Below are 24,688 nucleotides of genomic sequence, written 5' to 3'. Positions count from 1 at the left end.
AGTTGTTACACTTTTGCATTATCGAATTTTTACAATTTTTCTGTTACTATATAGTCCTAATTGTTGTAAGACCATTTTATAAAGTAACTTATTCTTAATAAGGCATATAGGTATACAAGAAATATGTTGTTTCATAACCTTGCAATCTTAGCTTTAAAATGTGATATTGAACATTTGGAATTCAGAAGGAAAAAGGACTAGGCTGACTTTATAAATTACTAAATTGACTGTCCTGATATACCTACTTGTTTTAATTAATATAAATGTTCCAAACAAAACGCTAAAATACATGTATACATTTTATTCTTGTATACCTATAATATATACCTATAATATATATATACATACAATCATAACTGTATCTTATAGTGTAATTTAGCTCTAAGTATTGCCATAAATGTTTTATTTTGTTGCTTTTGGTAACCTGTTTTTATTATGTAGCTAGGTATACTGAAATGACTTTAAAATATCCGTACTTTATGCACACTGTGGGGCGTTTATGAGTACAAATAAATAAAAGAAATTAATGAATATGTTTTAACAAAAAACTTAAAAAAAATAAATAGAATATATACTTAACCTTAAAGTTAATAGTTTCGAGTTTCATTCCTTACGATAATTATGAACTTTTGTCTTAAAATAAAGATTTCATTTTATATTTTAATAATATTTCCGTTAATACTAAAGCGTATTATGTCATTATAACATGTTAAGTACCTAATTAGTAATAAATATTTTTATTAAAATAATAATTCAAGTACAAGTATCATGCTAATAAAAGTTAAAACCAATTTATAATAACTTTATATATATATATATATATATTATATATTATATAGTATATTCTGGTTCTATCCTCTATTAGATCACTCTTTGTGCCTACGGTCGAACATTAAAAGGCGAATATTTTGTACGGTCAGGTAAAACTTATGATTTCAGAACGTGGACGTACTCTTATTATTTGTACCTATCTACTATTATTAAATATCTACAATATGTACAATATATACATGTATAATATAACAATTATGATATGAAGTCACGACCGATTTTATTAAACATTTTTAAATATTATTTAGTAAATCTAAGTAGTTTATGCATAATAAATATATATATTTCCCAAACGATATTGAGGTTAATCAAATTATCGTTTGCGTTTATTGTTAAAATACATTTTACTAAGTCGACGACTGTCACATCTCCACAATGGCAACAACAAGTCTATAATAATATGATATAATTTATCATACTATTTTTATCGTTGTCTTGTTATTCTTATTATAATATACATTTTTGTATTTATAAGGTCATAAGGAGATTTTTCAATAGTGAACATTATAATAAATTATTATTATTATGTATTTTTTTTCACAGAATTGTGTCATCGATTGATAACATTGATCCTCTTAAGTCTTAAGTCATCTCAAAAAGTACGATTTGAAAATTTTACCAACTTCAATGTGCGAAAAATTATTTTTTTTCTTTCTATCTTAACTGGGTGTCTGGGTCCAATGAATTCATATATTGCCATATCGGTTTACTTTTACTACATTTTAACTAAAAAAAAACCTAACTAAAATACCTAATCAACTAACTTTCCTTGAATCTTCCATTCCAAATGCATTTATTGTTAAGTGCACTATATCATTATTTAGTCTATTATTGTTTATTATTTTATACGTTTAATTATCTACATTATTAGTATTTAGTTCTTATAATATTGCTCCAATGATATAAATTATCAATACATAGTAAATATACCTATTATACCTAATATTTCATATTAATATCTACAATTGCATCCTTTCACAAGTTATATTGTTATAATTTAATGTATCTATAATAATTGTTGAGCTATACTAGTATTTACTAGTTGCTAGTAATGTATAAGAAATAAAAATAAAAAGACACAATGTCGTATATTATGATGTTGATTGAAAATATAATTATCGATTTATCCGATTCGTAGTCACTTCTTTAGAGAATTGCATGTATTCTGCAAATGATGACTCACGTATATGTAAGATTTCGAGGTCAATTAAATACTATAAGAACACGGTGTTTTGTAATTCAACCATGAACTATTGCCATTCGCTGATACAAAAAACTCCGCGTGCACGCTGCTACTGCTACCGTTATGCGGTGGTTTTGCATTAAAGCGACGTTTGTCTATACGCGCATCCGACAATGTGACGGATTTATATTTTGATCGGTGAACATAGATAAAACAACGTATTTGCTCGTTAGCTATACAAACGATTTGCATTTCGTATTGCGTCACAAAAAACCAACAACAATGATGTGTTTAATATAATTTGTATATATAAAAAAAATATATATATATATTAAATACAAATAATTGTGACTTGTAAAAAATGTAGAATTTGCATATTAATGTACTGTTGTAATACTATTATTAACAGACACTTGAATATTTTGATTTTGATTTATCATAACAATAGTCAATAATTATTCTGAATCGACTTTTAAAATCCTAAGGAATATTTGTAAACCGTGAGCGATTATTTGACCATTAACGCTTTAAATATTGATAAAAAAACGATATTCGTTTAGCCCTACAGCTAAAACTAATAGCTAATTTTAAATTATTATAAAATAATTCTGATTGGAGTAAGTACCTATACTGCAATAATAGTTAACTATTCGCCAAAATATGATTACGATTTTATTGAAAATATAAGTGATGTTTATTGGCTTATTGCATTATATTTTTGTGTGATAATTATGGTAATTTTTCAAAAATTAAATAATACTCCATATTTTTCATTCATTTAAAGCTTTAGATTTACCGAATAAAATTTTTTCCGTGCATTTATTCGCCTAGTCAGTATTATTTAGTGCATTCAACTCGTCAAAAACAGATTAAACTTCGTCCATGTAATATCAATCAACAAAGCCTCTTTTTGGGGTCGTATTTTTTGGCTGTAGTAGTCCTATCAAACAGAGAAGAATGAGGAGGACGCGCACCAATGAGGGCAGCGGCGCGCAACGGCTTGGAAACTGCACGCGTCATCATTTATTAAAATACATTCGCAAGAAAGATATCGTTCCATTATTTCACCGAAAAGTCTTTACATATATACACACACAAAGAACATACGCATACATAACAATGTGAGTAGCAAAAGTATAAAAGACGATAATAATAATAATATAAAATAAAAACGTGAACTCCATATACCTAACGGTAAACCGAACAACACACATACAAACTAATACGATGACGACTGTAATATGTGCGAATGAGTGTGAAAATAGTTACACAGTCAAAGCGGGGACTAGAGAAGCTGAGATTAAATGAAACTATGTTTGGCTTTTTTATTTTTTAGTTATCATAATAATAATATAATATTAAAAGTCAATCATTCAAAACAAACCTCTATATTACTGAACAATTCCCAAGATGCAACACATTCTATAGTCATTCTCATTTTAATCATCACTTAAAAAGTTTAATTATGTTAAATTATTTTTGTAAAAGTTAATAAATAAGTTTGATAATTTAACTGTATTAGTTTTTCTCTTTTTATACATTTTTGTATAGTAACACTTTTTCATAAAACCCAGTAGTCTTTGCTGCCGGGGGTATTATTACTTATATAATAATAAAAAAATATATAATATTATAATAGTGATTAATATACAATTATTGTAATACCTACTAATCTACACTAAACAACTATATACTATATATACGTAATAATATTAATAACACATTGATAATCTATCTATCTATATATATATATATATAATCCAAATACCACTGACTCACTGATCTCTGTATCTCAAAATCTACTTCTCGTACGCACTTGAAATTTGGAATAGTGGTTCCTCTAACACGTCCACCGTGCATTAAGAAAAGATTTTTAAAAATGTTGCGTTTAAGTGGATTAATTAATAATTATTCACCGCCAATACGTATTATGCGACACGGTGGCCCACAGGTTTCCACCTACCAGTAATCTATATCCTTTTTGTTTGTCAATTATGTATTTGATACTAGCGTGTTATGGTTAGCGGCAATTTTGTACTGTCAGGTTAAGAAGTACATTTCAGAACGCGAACCTTTGTATGACCTGAAAAAAATATAAGTGTAAGAATACAGATACTTTGCACAATTATATACATAAAGTATATAGTAAATATTAATGTCTATATAGTTATATCAATAAGTAGCAAGCATATAATATAATATGAAAATTAAATATAAAATAAAAAGTAAATTACTAACGTTATAAAATATATTTTGTTAACTACAAGTCAAAATAATCAATTCTTTTTAATCATTATATTTTAAAAACCCTAACAAAAATGTTCACGAAAATACTGATTTTGTCATAATAAATTCCAATATACTTAAATAGGAAATATCCCGAAAAAGGATATTAAGTTGCATGGAATTAAATTGTCTAAATTGATCGGTAGTTATATGAAATATAAATATCTAAGTTAACTAATAAAACCCGAATTTCATCTATTAATATGTTTAATGTTTTTTGTAACGCATACATATAATAAATAATACAATCATTTCGCCATCGCCATTTTGACGTAAGGCACTTCGCCGTTAAAAAATATCCGATAGTCGATACGATGCATTTATATAAATCAAATACGGCTATGGCAAAAATAGTTTATCACGTTCCCATATCCGGTGGCTTGCGTATGCAGAATTTGTGTGTATGAATTTTATCGTAACTTATAATTTTGTGCTTAGCGATAAACGAACATAAGATAATAATTTAATGACAGGTATTTATTAGCCCAAAGTAGGCTGTATATTATGACATTTATGTTTGCTCGTCAGTACCAAAATGGTTGGTGTAGAAACTATTCGTCGGCGTAATGGTTTCGTAGATAATGGTTTTATTATGTTCATATTCGATGCGTTTAGTGCAGACGGGAAAAAACATTTTTGGCTATGTAGAAAAAGAAACATCATCAAGAATTTATCATAATAAATAATAATAATTCTCAAATTATATCTTTAAATGATCTTATATTAGTATTATTAAATATTGATGAAAAATAAATATTTTTTACTATTATTGAATATTGGAAAATGTGTGTACTAAATAATAATAAGTATAATGATCAAAATAGATATATCTTTAAAATTAATTAATGTTTTTTAAATATTGACAAATATTATGTAGGTACCTATAATGCTTAAAATTATTATTTTATTTATTGATTTATTATTATTGAATATTATAATATTAACAAATGTGTGATGTCCACAACGAGTCTTATTATTATTAAATATTCAAAAATGGTATGTATGTACGCCTAATACTTAAAATGATCAATATATATCTTTAAAATGAATTATTATTATTAAATATTTACGAGTTTATGTTTTTTTAGTTTAGTGATTTTTATTTAACCTATTGGGTATTTTTTAACGGCGAAGTGGCCTTACGTCGAAATGGTGATGGCGATATGGTTTTACGGGCTTACGGTGAAATGTCGACGGCGATGTAAACAAATACAGTACAACATTATGAGGTTTATAATATTTGAAATAACTTTTGCTATATAAAATTTCATGATCAACAAAATAAACCACTATCTCAAAAGATGTAATAATACTTATATGTAATATTATGTAATAATTCGTGTGTAATCTTGTATTAAATTCTCAAGTGGTAAAATACGAAAATAAGAATACTTTATATACCTAGTGGTGCCATCTGTCCAGTAAAAAAACAAAATATTTTTCTATTCGGTAAATTTGTAGATTAGGTAAGTTTACTGTAGTAATAATATATATTATACTGACTAAGTATTCAAAAATAGGTCATATTATTCTGTATTAGTGTATCACTATGAAATATCCATGAAGTTGACCACCCGAATTCAAATTGTGATTGCAAAATAAAAACACACATGCAATGTACATAAAAAGGTAGCACTAATTATTATAAAATAGTTATATAGGCTGCATCCAAGTTAGGTCTAGAATTAAAAACTGCTATGATAATAAGAACCGCGATTTTTACAGGTACTATACTAGTTCGGCCCTATTTTTTTTTTATAAATCAAAAAAAATATTGTATAATATAAATAAAAATAAATTGTTGTTCAAAAAAAATCATATTTGTGTTGGTAAAAATCTATAAGACATTCTTTTATAGAATCAAATTGATTAATTCCTCCATTTTTTTCATTATTTCTCAGCTTCTCAATTGCATATATGTGTCAATTCGTACGTTTTTAAAACTTGTAAGAACTGTTAAATACTTCGATGTGCTGTGTAAAATAAAGAATTAAAATACAAATGAAACGACAAGAAGGAATGTGTGGAACGCATTTTCGATGTATTCAATTCCGACCAAATTATTAGTGAAAATCTTGATTGTTCATTAATATAATTATCAAAAACATTACTTACTTGAAATAATCCCGGATCCTACGAGTGTGATACCTGTGATTAGACGCTATAGTACTTGGGATCCAACTAGGATCCGCCGTTTTATGTATAATACGCTATATATTACAGTGGTTCCAAACTAGAGATCCTTATTTCACGTGTAGTGTGTACTTCACATAGAAGTGCTATAATTACTTGGAATGGTATAAGAATAATAAGAAGAATTTCTATTTTGAACCATTGATGTTCTAAGATTTCTAATTTTTTGGATATTATTATGTGTGTGGAAGTTATAGATCGATCAGCAATCACACTAGAAATTGGACACCTGTTTTTAAAAATACGTTCCAGCATTAGGTAGATCGAATTCAATCGTATCTTACAACATTGCAATAAGGACTGTTCAGGTATACCTAATTGTTTTTGTTTATTTAATAAAGATTTTTTTGTCAAATTTGAATGTTTAATACGTCCTACTAAACTACTGCTTAGTTTAATTATTTCGGAAATTGAATCTTCTTTTAATACTTTATTTAGAGATAGTTGTAAACTATAAGCTGCACATGTCACATCTGAAATATTATAATTTGTTGTACTACCTAGTAATTAATTTAACAGCATTTACTACATTTTTAGCATTATCTGTAATAACACTAATAATACAGTCGTTAATTTATCTGTAATTTCCCAATCAGCGAATACATTTTCTAATCTTTCTGCAATGTTTAAAGCTGAATGCCGTTCTTCCATTTCTTGGGTTGTTAAAGTAAATGATAATGGAGACTAATCATTATCTAAAGCATGTGCAGTTATAGTAATATAAGCATTTTGAGCTAATGAAGACCAACAATTCGATGTGCACACAACACTTTGGACAACGTTTAAATTGTTTCGAATTTTTTCTTTGACAATTGATTTTAAAATATCCAATCTTTTTTTTTTAATAGTTTTTCTTTGATAATTTTATAATTTGGTTCTAAGAGGGCCATAAATTGACGGAACCCGGAACTCGAACAAAAGTATAGCCATGGTAAGTGGTTTAAATAAGTTTGGCCAATGCTATATGAATAGACTCTGTTCTTGTCACATATATAATGTATAAAATTATATAAAAAGTTTTTATAATATTCTTTTGGCACAATTCTTTTATATACTTCATACGAATATTTTTAGCGAGTACACGAGTACGTATAATATATAATTTCGGTATTCAGTTTTATACATTTTAAATTTAAAAATACGATATACCGGCGGTGTACAGTGCTCGATAGTAATACGTCCTACATGTTACGGTAAAAAATAATAACAATCAACATGCATAATTTATTCAATATACTAAATAGATAACAAGATTAATGATTGTTGTTTTTGAAATAAAAAATCGTTAAATAAATTCGTTTACTTATACTAGAGACTTAGATGAGGAGCTCAAATTGGTATACCGGTATTACCGAAGCAGTTTGGAAATTTAGCTGTTTGTAAATTTTTTTTCAACGGGAGCCGTTTTGGAAAAAGCAAACAATGGACAGGAGTCGTTTAGGATACGCCGAAAATTATTATTAGTACCTGAAGATGACGATTCACGGTTTGTAAATGAATCTGTATCTTGTAAAGAGTTAATTGGGTCGCGAAATTTATTTTGTGGGTCGTGACTAGCTAAATAAACCCAAAAACAAATATATGAAGATAATTTTAGTCGTAAATGTATAAATGCTTAAGTTATGTTTTATTTGATACCTCTACGTATAATAACAATTTTTTGTAACGTTTGTATTATTTTATTAGGATTATGGAAAATTAGTTGTTTTATCGACATAATTATGTATTTATTATTCAGTATTCAATATTGTATTACACTAAAAATTAAAATTCAATGATAAAATTGTTTATAATAAAAATGATTATTATAATACTATATAGGCAATCACATTTCTTTTTTTTTTGGGGGGGGGAGTCGCGTAACCAACAAACAGTAAATTTGTGAGTCAAATAATAAAAAGTAAAGTAAAATATTTGAATGTTGCTTATTTATAATAATATAAGTGTGAATAATCAATATTTTTTCTGATAATTTTTTTTATGATTTTTTTGTCTTAAGAGTCAAGATTTGTTAAAATGTTTAGTTTAGTTAATTTAAGTGATCTTAATATGTTATGCCATATTATACAAATATACGATAGGATGTTATAGGAGTTAGGTCGTTTAGTCTTTCAAAAATTAAAATCTTATAACTCAACCTATTTCATAAATAAATAATTAATTTGAGCACTTAATAACAAAGTGGAAGTGCTCAAACAACTTGAAAGAATGTTTAAAATATCAAAATTTTGACCGTCTTGGTCATTTGTATTTTATGATTGTTAGTGTGATCTGTTATGGTATACTCACATGACATTGTATAAAAATTTAAAAATAATAAATTAATAACGGACAAGAGTTCGTGCTTAGATAATGGTTACTCTCTATATAAATTCAATATCATTGATAAAAAGGACGATCCGTTTGTAAGATCACATAGGAACTGACTGGTATTTGTGACGATAAATCGCAAAACATGTGACTTTCTAATGTGTCACCAAAGGCAATTTTACAGTTTACTTGGTTAAAACTTTTTATTTAAAAAAAACATTTCCTCGTTAATTAAAAATTTACGACAGTCGTGGTAGTAGTGATCATTTTCTGTAGAGATTATACTAATAATACTAAAATAAATAAATGAAAAAAACAAACGGTTTTTCTATAATGTATCATTTTCTTTTCTTTTTTTTTATATTTTTTCTTTATTATAACACAAATGAAAACAGATAAATTTTATTAGTAATAAAAAATAATAAATACAATGATAATAATAATATAATTATACATATAATAATATTAATATATATATATATATATATATATATAATTATAAAGGTATTACATATGATGCACATAAATTCATATATATATGCATCAATAAATATACGTCACAATTAACTTGTCTAGAAGACGACATGAGTTTTGTAAAAATACAAAAAAAAAATAATGTAAATAAACAAATTTTAAATTTATACGGTCTAAGTATATTTCTGTAGGAGGGGTAAATAAAATGACAGAAATAAAATGTACATTAACTATATAAGTATAGTCAAATAATGCATACATGGAATGATGTAGTAGTATAATATAATATTATTATAATTATTATTGAAAAACGACATATGAAAAAAAAATGAAATTTTTTTGGTATTCATAAATTTTTATTTTTTTTTTAGTAAATTTTTTTTTACAAGATAAAATCTACGCGCGTCTTGTTATACAGCATAGAAAAACGGATTGTCGAAAAAGTAACAACAACAAATATTATTTAACAAAAAAAATTCGACAACTCATTTTAAATATATCTAAAAAAAAAATAGTTTGTTCTAAAAGGAAATACCTAAAACAATTAGGTAATAATATATGAATCACATTGGAAAAAAAATAGTAATATACCCGTTCCACCTCCGTTTTTATACAGTTTTTTTTAGTATAATGATAACACTATTTTTAAATACTTAAAATTAAATTTTTTACACAGTTTTTTTTAATTTTTTTTTCAACTTTTATTTTGTAACAAAAAAAGGAAATTACAACCGGAAACTTACGGTTAGTAATAAGGCAACTTTGATTACAATATTATTATTAATAATTTACATTATATTTTAGTGTTAACAGGTATTGTATTGATTTTTTTTATATAATAATATGTTCCTATATTATAATATATACTTTTTTAATGGCCAAAGACAAAGTGTTGTTTTAAACAAGCACAGAAGGGACACCAGCAAGCGTAATAAAGAGATAAATAGATAGACACACACATATATATATATATAGACATATATATATATATATATATATATATACAGAGAGAGTGAGAGCGAGAGAGAGAGAGAGAGATAGAGAGATAGAGAAACAGAGACAGAGTTAGAGATGTATTATTTATGTGTATATATATATATATATATATTACTAGGTATACATAGTATACATATAGGATAATTTAAATTTTTTTTGTTTGATGGGATAAAATTGAAATTCCCATGGAAAATATCATATTATCAGACGGAATAGAATACATCATTTTTTTTTTCAAAATTATTATTTATAGATATATTATACACAGGTTTGTCGTTTTATCACAGATTTTTTTTTTTTAATAACGCTCCTATATGCGTTACTCTGATGTAAGTACATGTATATAATATTATGTTAAAATAGCATTTAAAGAGAGTAATAATTATTATAATAATTGTATTTTTATTACATAACAAAAAATCTTGCGAGAATTATCAGTTTAAAACACAATATTGAATGATAAAATTTAACGATAAAAATCACCTAAAAATATGAATTCACGACGATCCGTTTATAATAATTAGTATTACAATCAAAACGTATTGGCAGTTAAAACATAAATACGTCGGTGATGAGACGACGGCAAAAAATTAAAATGAAAATTAACATTATATTTTATGGTCCCGTGTGAAATAAAATGTATTATCAACTAGAAAAATTATCCTAGTACTTGGTTTTTTTTAAATTTTTTTTTAATTGTGTTTATTAAAAAACAAAAAAAATTAATTAATTTAACAATCAAACAAAATCTATACTATGTACAAATTCATTTTATTCACAAATACAGAGATAAAATATAAAGATAGATAATAAATAGATAAACATAATTGGAAAGATAAAGAGAAAGAGTGGATGAGAGAGATAAACATATGGGACAAAATATACATCTTATAACATACTATTATGCCTAATTTGTTTAATATTTAAGTATTTATTATATTTAGGTAATAAATAGTCAGGGCTATTATATATGTGGATCGAAATCGATACAATTGTTTTAGAAAATAAGTTCTAATCCGATTATAGGTTTTTAAGCAAACACAAATTTTACTATATAATTTGTAAACGACCCACCAATTGCAAAAATTGAATATACATACAGAATTGATTTATGATTTACGAGACCACCAGGTACATAATTTTATTACAAGGTGCAGGCTCCTACAAGAAATTAAAGGTATACGCCAATAAACAAAAACACAAACAAATAAAAAAAAAATGGTAAGATATTCAACAAACCACAGATATTTAATGTTCTTTTAATGATTTTATTTAATACATGTCAAGCAAGGCCGCGGGCCGTAACTGGGGGGAGGGTCCATGAGTCCACACCTCCCTGGGAATTTCTAAAAGTAGAAACATTTTAGTGCTGAATTTAAAGTATAATGTTGGGTTTTATATAAGTATTTATATTAAAAAAATGTTGGACCCCAGAAATTTGTTTTCAGTTACGGCCTTGATATCAAGATTTATTCATAGGGTGGTTGAAAATCCATCAAAATATGATAGTATTATGATTTATGACTAATGCTTTATTTATTTCACTATTAACTTTATGTTATGCTTTTGTTGACCAATTTCGTCTAGACTTACAAAATAAAATCGTGTCATTCAAGTTAATGGGTACCTAGATGGTGTTGTTTAAATCAAGATCAATGGATATTTTTTAATACACCTGTATGTGTGTGTATGTGAGTGTGTGAAGATGGATAGGCTAAAAACAAAAAGAGCACGAAATGAACAAACTTAATAATTGAAAAAATTGAAACAATATAATATGAGAAATATAATATTATGAATACATGGTTTATAAAACCTACGTTTCTGAAACCGCACGAGATGAAACGATTGACACAAAATAAACGAAACGGAACAATATTATATTAAATATACAAAAGAGAAACACGATACATAACAGAACATAATATAATGTACAACATAGTTGTTTACATGTTCGCACGCAACATCAATTCACATTGTGTACAATATTTTTAGTAATAGTAATAATAATAATATTATTATTATATAGAGTATAGTATACTGAACAACATAATAAACGCTCCAAAAGTACAAAACGAAGAAACCACAAAATATAATATATTATATGGTAATTATTAAACATACACACACACAAAAGAAACTCGAACGATTGTGAAAACTCTGTCTACGAAAGCGTTTTCAGATGATATTATTATGGATATAAACGAAGGAAAATGATACGCGTATTACCAAGTTAAGCGCTTTTTGTACTTTTAGGCAAAGCGAAATTCGGATTAAGATGTACATATGACTATAATAAACTCCAACATTTCAAACGGTTCGAATATTTTTAGCTTCAATTATAATTATTAATATCAATCGTGTCTATGACATTTTTTAGTGACATAGTGTCATACAATATTAATATTACGTTATTAAATAATATATTATATTATTGTTTTTCGCTTTGTCCGTTACAATAAAACGAGTAAATGGTTTTTTTTAACAGTGTTTTTTAAATACGACAGAGAATTATGTCACGGACATCCCCTTGTTATCATTAACCAAAATAAAGAAGATACGTCTTGTCGTGTTCGATTCGAATTTCTGAGAAATAAACAATGATATTATATTGAATGGCCGGTATATATATATATTATATATCAAAAATAATAAGTAACATTTTTTACAATAAACATTTTATAAAGTAAAAAGGTACGCTGGTAATACGTTTATAAAATTATTTAGCAGAATATGAATATTTCAAAATTAAGATACGAAGAATGTAAGGATTCAAATTATTAAAGAATACATATTATGTATATTAACATACTCACAAAAATGTACGGCGTAATTAATATATTAAAAAAATATAACCACAAACAATAAAATCCCTAAAAAAGGTCAAAAGACCTTTAATTGCGCAGTTTCGAGAAAAAAATTAGCATTAGTATTATAAAAAAAAAGCCGTCAGTGATGGTTATACTTTTAGTTTTCCCAAAACTTATTGAACGACAAAAATGAGAGTAAATGTTTGCAATGCAATTATAATACAATACATTATTATTTAAGTACATTGAGCGTATATAGTAAATTATTAAAAAACGTTAACAGTTATCGAAGTGTGAGAACTACGATAACGGCAGAAAAAATCCAAATACGCAAACAATAAATGTAAGTACATTCGAATTCCGAGTATTAACAATTGATTTGACACAATGTAGAGTTTGGAAAAGAAAAATTAAAAACAATAAATAGATGCGAATGAAATGGTGGATTTTTTAAAAAATATATATCTCATATTAATATTATAACACGTTTTATATAATTTGCATGTCGATAAAACCAAAGTAAGCAATAATATTGTACGTATAATATAATTTATTAGACAATACGATTTTATTCACGCGGATCAGGATGTCATTTACAACGATTTTTTTTTTTTTTGTATAAACTCTTAAGTTCAACAGATCGATGATAATAATATATAATTCGATATTGTATGTGTATGTGTGTGTACTGTATTTGTATATGATTGTAAAGAGTAGATCAATAAGAACGAGACACGACTATATATATATATATATATGAATATATATATATATACAATATAATAATAAGACGCTTGTGATGTGTGTATATTTATGAACACGACGACAGTATATTATAGTGATCGGTGGCATTTGTGTGGGGAAACGGTGGATGGACAACGAAGTGAAAAGAAGGGAATGTCCGGCCATAAAAAAAAATGTATGTATAATATAATATAAACGTATCCCTACACACAAACATATTATAATAATGTTATAATCTGAACAGAAACTGCGCGACGATTGTAATACAATTATTAGTATTTTTATGTATAATAAAAATACGTTCATGATAATGTTATAAAATTAAATAAAAAACCAACACTTTGTGGAAATACAATATTATTTATCCACTAAATATAATATCATATCAACCTCTTAACAAAATTACGTACGCCATCGAGATGACACGTGTTAATGGGTACGTTAAAAAATCAAAATCGAAAAAACGACGAGAGTACGCGCAAAATAACGAGCCGTTTTTCTTTTACGGAAATAGTTATTAATAATAATAGTAATTAGGTAATAATAATAATAATATATAATATTTATAAATTTTAGGCGGTGGCAGCGGCGGCTACCGCTGCTGCTTGTTCGGCGGCGGAGCAGAATGAGAGGAGTAGTCCAACAGCGACGACGAAGACGAGGACGAGGACGATGCAACGATCGTTGGTCGGAGCGAACGTGATGCGGGCGACCGAAACGATCTGAACATCGTTTTGCGTCGTTGCGACAGTCGTCGTTGGCGGCTGCTAAGTCTTTCGTCGTCGTCACTGCTACTACTGCTACTGCTGCCATTATGGCGACGGCGGCAGCGGCGGCGGCCACTACCAGACAGTAAGGGTTAGCACCAGTCGTCCTCGTCCGAATCGCTGTGCCGGCTGCTCACCCGGCCACCGCCACCGTTCTTTTGCCGTCTGATTGCCGACACCGACGACGACGACGACGGCTGCTGCTGTTGCTGCTGCTGCTTGGACGACGACGATGCGTACCCGTTGCGCACCGGCGACGGCAGTAGCCGGCCACTGCGGCCGATCGACATGGCCTGCTCGAAGCTGAGCGGTGGCATGGCCGTCATGGCCATACTCTGCCGGGCCACGGCCGCAGCAGTAGACGTGGACGACAGAGCCACGGGCGGTGGTTTGGGCAACGCCGCCGGTTGGCCACGCGTCGGCGACGCGTTCAGCTTCGGAAAATTTATCGAGGCCGAGTGGTGCGGCGGCCGGAGCTGCAGCGACGACGGTTTGTTGGGTGTGGGCGGCAACCGGCGTCTGTTGCAACCGGCCACGGCCAGTACGGGGTAACTGCTGTTGACCAGAACGGACGGCGGCGGCATCGTCATGGCCACCGCGGCCGCCCCGGTCATCATTGCAGACACTGAGGTCGCGTGGCCGCCGCCGCCCGACAGCGACGACGGGGGGTGATGCGAACCGTGGTGAGATACGGACGACGACGACGGCATCGACGGTGCCGTTTGTTGGTGCTGCATGACGTGCTGGTGCTGTTGCTGTCTCGATGACGTCGGCCCGGCGGCGGCGGACGACGAAGCCGACGCCCCGCCGCCGCCGCCTCCATGATGCTGATGGTGGTGATGGTGCTGCTGTTGTTGGTGGTGGTGCTGGTGCCGGCCGCTGCCATTCGTGGACACCGGCGACGGAGAACGCGATCGCTGGTCCAGGCTGGTGGTGCCGTAATACGTGCGGCCGCTCTCCGACCTGTCCGGGCTGGGTGAACGGACCGGACTCGTGGATGCCGACCAAGAACCTGCAGGACAAACAAGAACACGCGCACGACAAGTTTCATCGTTATTATTATAATATTATAGTTTAAATCATTTATAGGGTGTGTTTGCTTTTAAAGGTAATACAAAATATTTCAGTCCAGTGACTTCAGATTGATACGGGGTTTTCGGAAGAAGATAGAGAATACCTAAATACACATTTTTTAATTATTTTCAAATGTTTATATCTTTCAGTGTGCGCATGCGCAATACAATTTGTATTTTTTTTTTTTAACAGCAACAGGTGTTTTCAATACCAAATTTGAATAGATCGAATTTTTAAGTCATTTTGATCTTTTAACCAAGGATCTAGATTTAAAATTGGCTGAATGACAACAAGTAAATGTTTTACTTTAAATCAGCGGTTCTTAACCTTTTGTAGAACACGGACCTCCGATGAATGATTTTTAGAAATCGCGGACCCCCTACCAATTTTTTTGTCGAATACCTTTTTTTTTACAAGACATCGAATGTTATCATAACTAAAATTATAATAATTTTTTTATATTACAAATTATATAAAGTAGACACAACAAAACATACACAGTTATAATTATTTTTATTAAACTTAATTTTTCATAAAACTGTAATATAAATTATTTTATTTTTTATATTCTTAAAGCTGCCGTGGACCCCAAACATGAGTATCGCGGACCCTTAGGGGGCCGCGGACCACAGGTTAAAAACCGCTGCTTTAAATCATAGAATTTTTCGATGATTATCCTATAATTTTTTCAAATTTCTATGCGATTCCGCGTATTTTTTTCACTCAGAATATTTTTTTAGATATTAAATAAATAATTTTTAATACTTAATTTGATTTGAAGTATACGTTTACTTCATAAGTTATTTACTAAGAATAATGTAAACAAACAGACATAACATTTGTAATTTCTATTATTAGTTTAAAAAATGAATTAATATATTTTAATTTTTTTTTTTTTTTTTATTATAATTAATACCTATCTTATAAATTATTCAAAATTTAGCACATCATTCTCCATGCACGACAAAGACGACGCATTACATCCATTTGGGTAGTTGCTTAAAAGTGTTCTCTTTGAATTCCTACACAAGTACTTACAATTTTATATTTATAAATTACACGAAATTGCACGGAATTTGTTAAGTCATAAGATAATTAGTATCGAAAAATTCAATGATTTATACTAAAACAATTTTCTCAATGTCGTTCAGTCAATTTTGATTTTAGAGAAATTGTTAATAAGTCAAAATTCAGTCAATCTGAATTTAGTATTAAAATTACCTGTTGCTTTAATGTGTCACCTGAAGTGAATATTCCTCTACGGTTGATACGACCGACGAGTGTTTTGAACATATTAGTCAATACTTAATGTGAATATTATATGAATATAATAAATAATAATAATACGTATAAAATGGTATATGTCAATAGCGATGTTAATACGCAGAACATTTCGGAGACGATTTCGGTTTGAGTTTTAGAAAAAAAATTAATCAAAGAATCGTAAACGGAACATTTACAGCTCATTAAGATCTCGTGGTAAAATAATAAACTTGTTCTATATTATAGGTATTGAAAGCCACACGTCGTTTTGCACAAGTAAAGGTTATATAATTCTAAATTCAGCACCGAAGTGAGTATATGTGAGTGTTTAATTTTGCAAACTAATATATTTTCGTATAATATATGAACACAAATAATACTATTGTTACGTGTCGCAACATTAACTCTATGTTCCTCAGAATATCACTAAAACCCAACAATATTTGTACATACTAACAAGCGTCCACGCCTTGCCGGCCATTACTCATTGTCTATTTGTATAATTCTTTCGACTATTGATATCATTCTAATGAATAGAAATCCTTCAAAATCACTTCTGAGTGACGGCCTACACGTGTAAACGGTTATCAGTTAAGTACGTATATGGTGAAAAGCAACAATTATTATTCTATGTATTATTTTCTACATACTATGTAAACAAGTAAATAAAAGCAATGGGTATTCGATAAATTGTAATTAAATGGGAAACAAGTAGGTAACCTATATTATTAACGAGCTTATACACGTACCCGAAATAAAGTAAATTAATTACAATATACATAGGTAATAAGTATAATTGTATAATACCAATATTGGCTGTATCCGATAATTGTCACACGTTTTTATGTATTAATTAATATCAATTATTTGATTCTGAGCTCATGAATTTCAAGAATGAATAGTATATTTTGATTTTCTGTGAGTTTGTGGGAATGGGGAAACGTACGGAATGTATAATTGTATTTTATTAAACTTGATTAATAACATAGACCATAATATTTTAGTATTGTTTTTTTTAAATATCGGCTAAAATAATTAATTTTAACAATCGTTGAATCAGCATTATAATATTACAGTTAAATCATGATTAATTGACGGACTAAGATAATTTCAACATATTATATAATATACCTAATAAACGTTTTGGATGCAAGATTATATAGAATGAAAAATATGTTAAGGTACAGTGTAAAAAAAATAAACCAAACAAGCTATGAAAACAAAATTGTAATTTTATCAAAAAATATATATTATAATATTTGGATTTTCTTGCACGACCTAAAGCTGCGAGTTGCAAATTATGATATACTTGTATTGTAACTTCAAAGATTCCGATATCGTCTCAGAGTAAACAGCGATACAGTGGCTAATAGATTTTGGCAAAAAGCAATCATTTCAAAATTTTAATATTAAATTAATTGCAATTATATGACTAATTTACTAAAAAACCAAATAAACTTCTTAAATTATTAGGATAATAAACAAATTATAGTAATTAGGGTGATTGATCAAGCATATATACTATATAATGTATATATTTATACTAGTTATTCTAAATCTAATTTTTTGAATTTTCAAATGTATATTTAAAGACCATATATTTTTTTAAATTCTTCAGATTTTTTTGTGCTATATAGGTACTTAAGAACTGTTTCTTAGAGATACAATATATTGTTTTCAAATGAGAACTCCCATTTTTACTAAAATCGTTAAGCAAATAATTTTTCTGAAAATGTTGTAGTATCAAAATTAAAAGTTAAACAAGTAGTCTTTGAGTTATTCAATTTTGTATGCTAAAGAGTAAAGATAATACTGATAATAGGTCAAATAAAATGGGTTTGAAATTTATTTTATGATTTGAAAATTTTAATAAGTGGCATCAATCTATCAAACTTATAATTTGTAAAAATTATACAAGTATAATCCAATATTTCTATATTAGGTACAAATATTTTATATTTAAGAAAAACTATTTAAAAAAAACTTTAGTCAATTTATAATTAGGGTTAGCATTTTAATAAATAGATTAAAAAAAAACTGATTGTGAACTATTCAAACTTAATTATATACATCAAAATTATTAAAAAAAAATGATTTGCAAAATAATCAGGGCTTTTAGTTGAGAAAAAAATAAAAATTTGTATTGCCATAAGACTCTCATTTTGTAATAAGTAAACAAATTCTTAAAATATTGGTTACATATCTTAAAGTATATTTAAAAATTCCAAAAATTAGAATTTAAATTTATAAAAGGAAGAATAGGGATGATTGGCTTAATGAATAACTCTATATATAAAATATATTGAGTACATATATGCGTTTCCATGATTTATACGTATATTATTTAAATATCAAACAATAATTTATCAATGAAACTACTTTTTGAATTTATTATTATATAAATGTTTTTATTATTTCTGTTATAGTTTAATAATGTATGGTACACAGCTCATGCGGGCAAATTATTATATAAAATGTACATACAAATAACATAAATCTATTGTACCTACAGCTATATTAAAAATAATAATAATATTATTATTATACTTGTAATGTCAATAATGTGAATTAGTTGGAAAATAATTAGATGATGTACATATACAAAAATATAATAAAGTTAGTCAAACATTAAATGATCAAAATTATGTCACAGTTATATTACAATATTGATTATAATAATAATATATTACATTTCGTAATTAGCAGTACCTATAGTACAATTATTCGTGTATATACATATTATACATACGCGATAGAAATACCGTCAAAAATCTGAACGAAATACGAAATTTCAAGTATATTAAAAATAAAAATATAAACATCGTAAAATTATATAATAATAATAATAAAGAAAAAAATACGTGCAATAATAATTGTACCGTTATCCTTATGTCTGACTTCGAGTACCTTGACCTAACGAAAAAAAAAACCACTGCCGGTTTACCATCGAATATGTCATATTATATCACAATATTATACTGAATAAATAATACTTTGATCGTTATAATTCCGTATATCAACATCAGTTAAATACATATCGGCGACACGAAAAGGAATATATTATATCATTATTTGCGTTTTTTATTTAATTATTTTAGGGGTAGGTATAGGGACTTGTGTTCTATGAGATATCATATTCTTAAGTTCCGTACGAATATTTTTCATCACATAGAAAGTTTAGATTTTATTTTACATGTTTGTTTTCATGTATTATGTGTGCATATTTTATTGGAATAATAAAATTGTTTATAATAACTTTATAACTGTTAATAAATAAATATATATCTATAAATGTATGATAAATATATTTAGTAGTTAATTTTTTATAATATATCCATAATCGAGATAAATGTTTTTCACAGAAACGTGGGTTTAATAAAATTTACTACAAAATTAAAAAAATAACTTATTAATTTTTATTTTTGATATAGATAGGTGCATAACTAACTTTTCGAGGATTTTTAAATTATATTTCTAAAGAAATTTCTAGTCCTTATTATAATATAAAGTGGTACGCGTTAAGTCATGATAATATATAATGTATTGCGTCATATCGAATGATATATATATACGGTGATAGAGTACGAAAGTATTATTTGGATTGTTAATAACAAATTAATAATTGTCCTTTGATCGAATAAAAATGATTGTATTCTTACTAAAATACTATTTTTTTAAAAAAAAGTCGAAATAACTTTGGGGAGCACTTTTAAGAGGATATGATGGTTTTCATTCAAAAAATAGGTACATATGTTATATAATCGTATGTTTATAGAGCATATATTTGTGGTATATTCGTGTAATATGGGTTGTGTGTGTGTGTATGTGATGAATAGTAATCGTGTATTTATTATGTTAATTTAGGTCAAAATTGGATATTTACCTCTAGGATGACGACGATGATCCAATTGCTTGACGATCTCAACAACGTTGGAAACAGTGTCACTGAAGCCGATCTCGTGTGGATGATGACTGTGGTGATGGTAGTGGTGATGGTATCTTCTGATTGGCGACGGGGTATGACGCTCTCTACTGTTGTACACCACGACAGGTAACAACATAACACAGAATAATAATTATTTTTACAGGGTTTGTGGTAAATAAAATATGCCAGGGAGGCAGGGACCACACCTTTATTACTCATCACATATTAACCCCCTCTTAATTGATACTACCTAATTATTTATTTATTTTTTTAATTTTGAATTTCTCAAAGCATAATATAAAATAGATCAACTATCGAATCGATTAATAATATAATTTACATTTATAACTTTATAAACTTATATAAAATATAAATTTAGCCAAAATAGTATTAAAGCGTCGAAAGACATATTTACAGTGTAGAGGAAAAGTTTTATTATATTCAGTTATTTGTATTTTATGTCATTTGTTGTCCATCACAAGCGCTGACATATTTTTGATTTCTTATGAATTGTAGACCTCTGCAATTTTAATGTATAAACTAGTCAATGGCGTGCCCAGGAATTTTTGATGAGGGGATATATGTTTTAAGAAAATATAGGATTTAAATCCATTAAAAACACACAAAAATTGTATAATTATACCAAAAAATACATAGAAATTACATAATAAATTGTACAATAAAAATACAAGTCATAAAAAAAAACTTTAAATTCTTAATTATTATTAAATTAATTAAAATAAAAAATTAATGAATGTATTACTTTTTTGTATTAAAATTAATAATTAAATATATTTTCAAATTTTGTTTATTAAAATTAAATCTTTTATTACTTAAAATATGTTTGCACAAAAAAAAAATATGTTCTACTTCTACTACTCTAGTTATTAGTGCATATTAAAAAAACTCAATAATTTAGGCGTTATATCTAAATAAACATCTGCTTTATAGTAAGATTTAATAGATTTATATCCAATTTATTAGTTATATCCTATATTTTTTTTCAATTATATATACATTATACATTTGTCTATAGTTTTTTGTCCTGTTTGGACCAGGAATATTTGTTAAAATATCTTCAGGTTTTCTAAACCTATTCATACTATTAAGTAGCTCACAATTAGATTCTTCCAAGTTTGTAAGATTAATGGATAACTCAAATAAGTGTAATTGTATGAATACTATAAACCACATTTGGCTTCATTATATTGTACAAGTTGTTTTAGCTTTTTCACATTGATGGGGATTAACATCGTTTTTTAAACTTTTAATCACAATTGAAAAAATTTCAAAATTAATTTGCACAGAAAATTGCAGCAATAACCATGTTTCCGACCTTGTAATAATAGGTTCAGGAATCGGAAAGTAAAGGTATAGGCATACCCGGCATTTCTTTTCTGTATTTATTTATTCTCGATGGTATTACTTTTAAGAAAACTTTTTTTTCCTAATATAAACGAAATAAGTTACATATGTATTTAGATTCTATATACCATTGTTAAATAATCTATTTATGTAATAATGAATATAGTTTAGTTAAGTATTTTGTTCATTAAAATACCATATTTAAAAAAAAAAATCCAAAAACGTGAAAAATTACATTATAAAATTAAATAGGCAGAGAATGAGTGAAGATAAAGTATATACGAAGTATATATAATAAAATGTATATATTATAACTTTTAATAAATTTATAATTTATAACCAATAACTTATTACTTATAATCAAAAGCAATGACTCTATGTCTTTATAACAAGTAACAGCTCTAATATCTAATAATTTGTTTTCCGAAAGTCAGCAAAAAAAAGTCAATGGGGGATATAACCCCTAACCTCCCCTCCTGGGTACGCCACTGGAACTGGTTGTACGAGAGGGCATATATCAATTGCGCCGAAAATCACAGATAAAGAAAAAAAAAGTTATGGGATAGGAAAAAGGTATACATCAACTGCGCCGATCGATATTCCAATGTTATAAATTGTGTACGTCAATTGCGCCGATCGATATTTAAAAATTATTCAACTTCAATCATACATAAAAATGAATAGCGTCGAGAAAGAAAATAAGAATAGAAATCATAAGAATTAAAAACAAAAAACCATAGTTGAAGATAATGTATCCAAGTATTTCAATGGAAATTTAGATATGTTTGAATTTGTACAACGGATAAGCTACCACAACAAAAAAATGATTATAAGGTAATTAAATATAAATCTATTTTTATATCTACATTTTCTAATTTTAATTTAATTATTTTAGATTGAGATTAAGATTCAAGACACTTCGTCAGAAAGATAAATTTGTATGTAATTTATGTATGTAAATTATTTTTATTTAAATTTACTTTTTAACATACTTTTTTTAATACTAGCGCAATAGATGTATTTCTTTTTAATACACCCTTTTTATGTCGGCGCAATAGATTTATATTATACAGGTAGTGCCCCAAACTCGGCGCAATTGACGAAACCCCGCACGAGACGGGAGTTCATTATCCAGGAACCAGATGGGTATAAATATAGTGGATTAGTTCAAAATTATCAATCGTATGATTACGTGTGTGTGCATGGGCTCCATGGCCGAATACGTAATAAACCAACAATTATTGCCCTTTGCTCATAAGTGATGATTCTCCTGTTCACTGAGCAATGAGGTTTTCACGTGCTATTAATCATAGACCACTTAATTTTGCCGTTTAATTTTAAATTATTTATACTTATATAAGAATGTTTAATCTATTCGCTTGCAAGCAACTAATGAGATTTATTTGTAGGGATATCCTGAAGAGCCCGAGAGATGACGGAATAAAATATTTTTCTTTTGAATATTTAACGCGCGTATCGTTATAATATTATCATCAATACGGACGTGTAATCTTGTATCGAGGATGGTGTTTAGAAGGGCTGAATATCTATGTAAATGTGCATCCTTCCCAACCTCTGGACCTCAGCCGCTTTTGCGCCACTCATGATACGGATATGTCTGATGATAATAGTATACCAAAGGCAAGAATGAGCTCATGGTATGAAAATTCCTTTCAATCCCTTCCTTTAAACTGTTTTGTTTATATATTTTTCATTAATTGATTGATTACAATAAGATGTGTAATAAAGTTATGAAAGCATTTTTACCGCCATAACCACGTGATAAATTACGTTAAAATGTTATTAATAATAATTATAACATCCATATTCCCATATTCTATACAAATATTTTCTTTATTTATACCCTAGCCCTTTTTTAAAAAATCTAAAAACACCGTTGACCAGAAGATGCCAGTGATTGACCACTTACCGTATGCTCGGTGATCGCGATCTCTGTTGTCTGTAACCAGGATGTAAGTGCATACCCTGGTGCTGGGGCTGTTGCCCGTCGGAGTTGGAATCTTCGGATGGTCTGCGCGATGAAATCACCACATCTGTCAGCTCCATCACCTGTAAATCGTCCATGTCCTAGTGTATAAATATACTGTTCTTGCGTATACACGGTGTTCACGGACGTTAATACGAACAACATACGTATAATATTATATAATTCATATAATAATATATTGTATTATTACGTATTAGCGACAGTTCATTATATAATGCTAATATTTTTAAATAATAATGTTTGTTTTATTTACATGTTTTATATTATAATATAATGGGAATGCTGTTGAAAAATTAAAACAAATAATAACATAACAATAATTATAATAATAAAAAAATGGGTAAAAAAAAGAAAATCTGGTGTATAATAACAATAAAATTAAGTTATTAGAAACAGAAAAAAAATCAAAAAAATATATATCTTTTTTCGATTAAAGCCAGAAATTAATATCTTATACTT

The 24,688-nt window shown here is 28.0% G+C and overlaps 1 protein-coding gene and 1 pseudogene across 17 annotated transcripts in view; both read right to left on the bottom strand.

Annotated features, from left to right (window-relative positions):
• Nucleotides 1-6,517: 6,517 nt before the first annotated feature.
• On the bottom strand, nucleotides 6,518-7,383 carry LOC113559763 (annotated as a pseudogene).
• Nucleotides 7,384-9,452: 2,069 nt separating this feature from the next.
• Nucleotides 9,453-24,688, bottom strand: part of LOC113550723 (voltage-dependent calcium channel type A subunit alpha-1) — a 217,252-nt gene continuing 202,016 nt past the window's right edge. For 15 of the 17 annotated variants that reach the window (XM_026952749.1, XM_026952765.1, XM_026952754.1 and 12 more), the window contains 3 exons: nucleotides 24,152-24,291; nucleotides 20,815-20,963; nucleotides 9,453-15,606 (listed from right to left, as the gene is read on the bottom strand). In XM_026952749.1, coding sequence (XP_026808550.1) covers nucleotides 14,687-15,606; nucleotides 20,815-20,963; nucleotides 24,152-24,291 — 1,209 coding nt within the window. In that variant the 3' untranslated portion in view covers nucleotides 9,453-14,686. The remainder of the gene's footprint in view (nucleotides 15,607-20,814; nucleotides 20,964-24,151; nucleotides 24,292-24,688) is intronic. The other 2 variants (XM_026952750.1, XM_026952747.1) reach the window with 2 other exon arrangements.

Source organism: Rhopalosiphum maidis, chromosome 1 (genome assembly GCF_003676215.2).
Source record: "Rhopalosiphum maidis isolate BTI-1 chromosome 1, ASM367621v3, whole genome shotgun sequence".
Taxonomy (NCBI): domain Eukaryota; kingdom Metazoa; phylum Arthropoda; class Insecta; order Hemiptera; family Aphididae; genus Rhopalosiphum; species Rhopalosiphum maidis.
The sequence above is the reverse complement of the archived record's forward strand: the minus strand, read 5'-3'. Positions and strand labels throughout refer to the sequence as shown.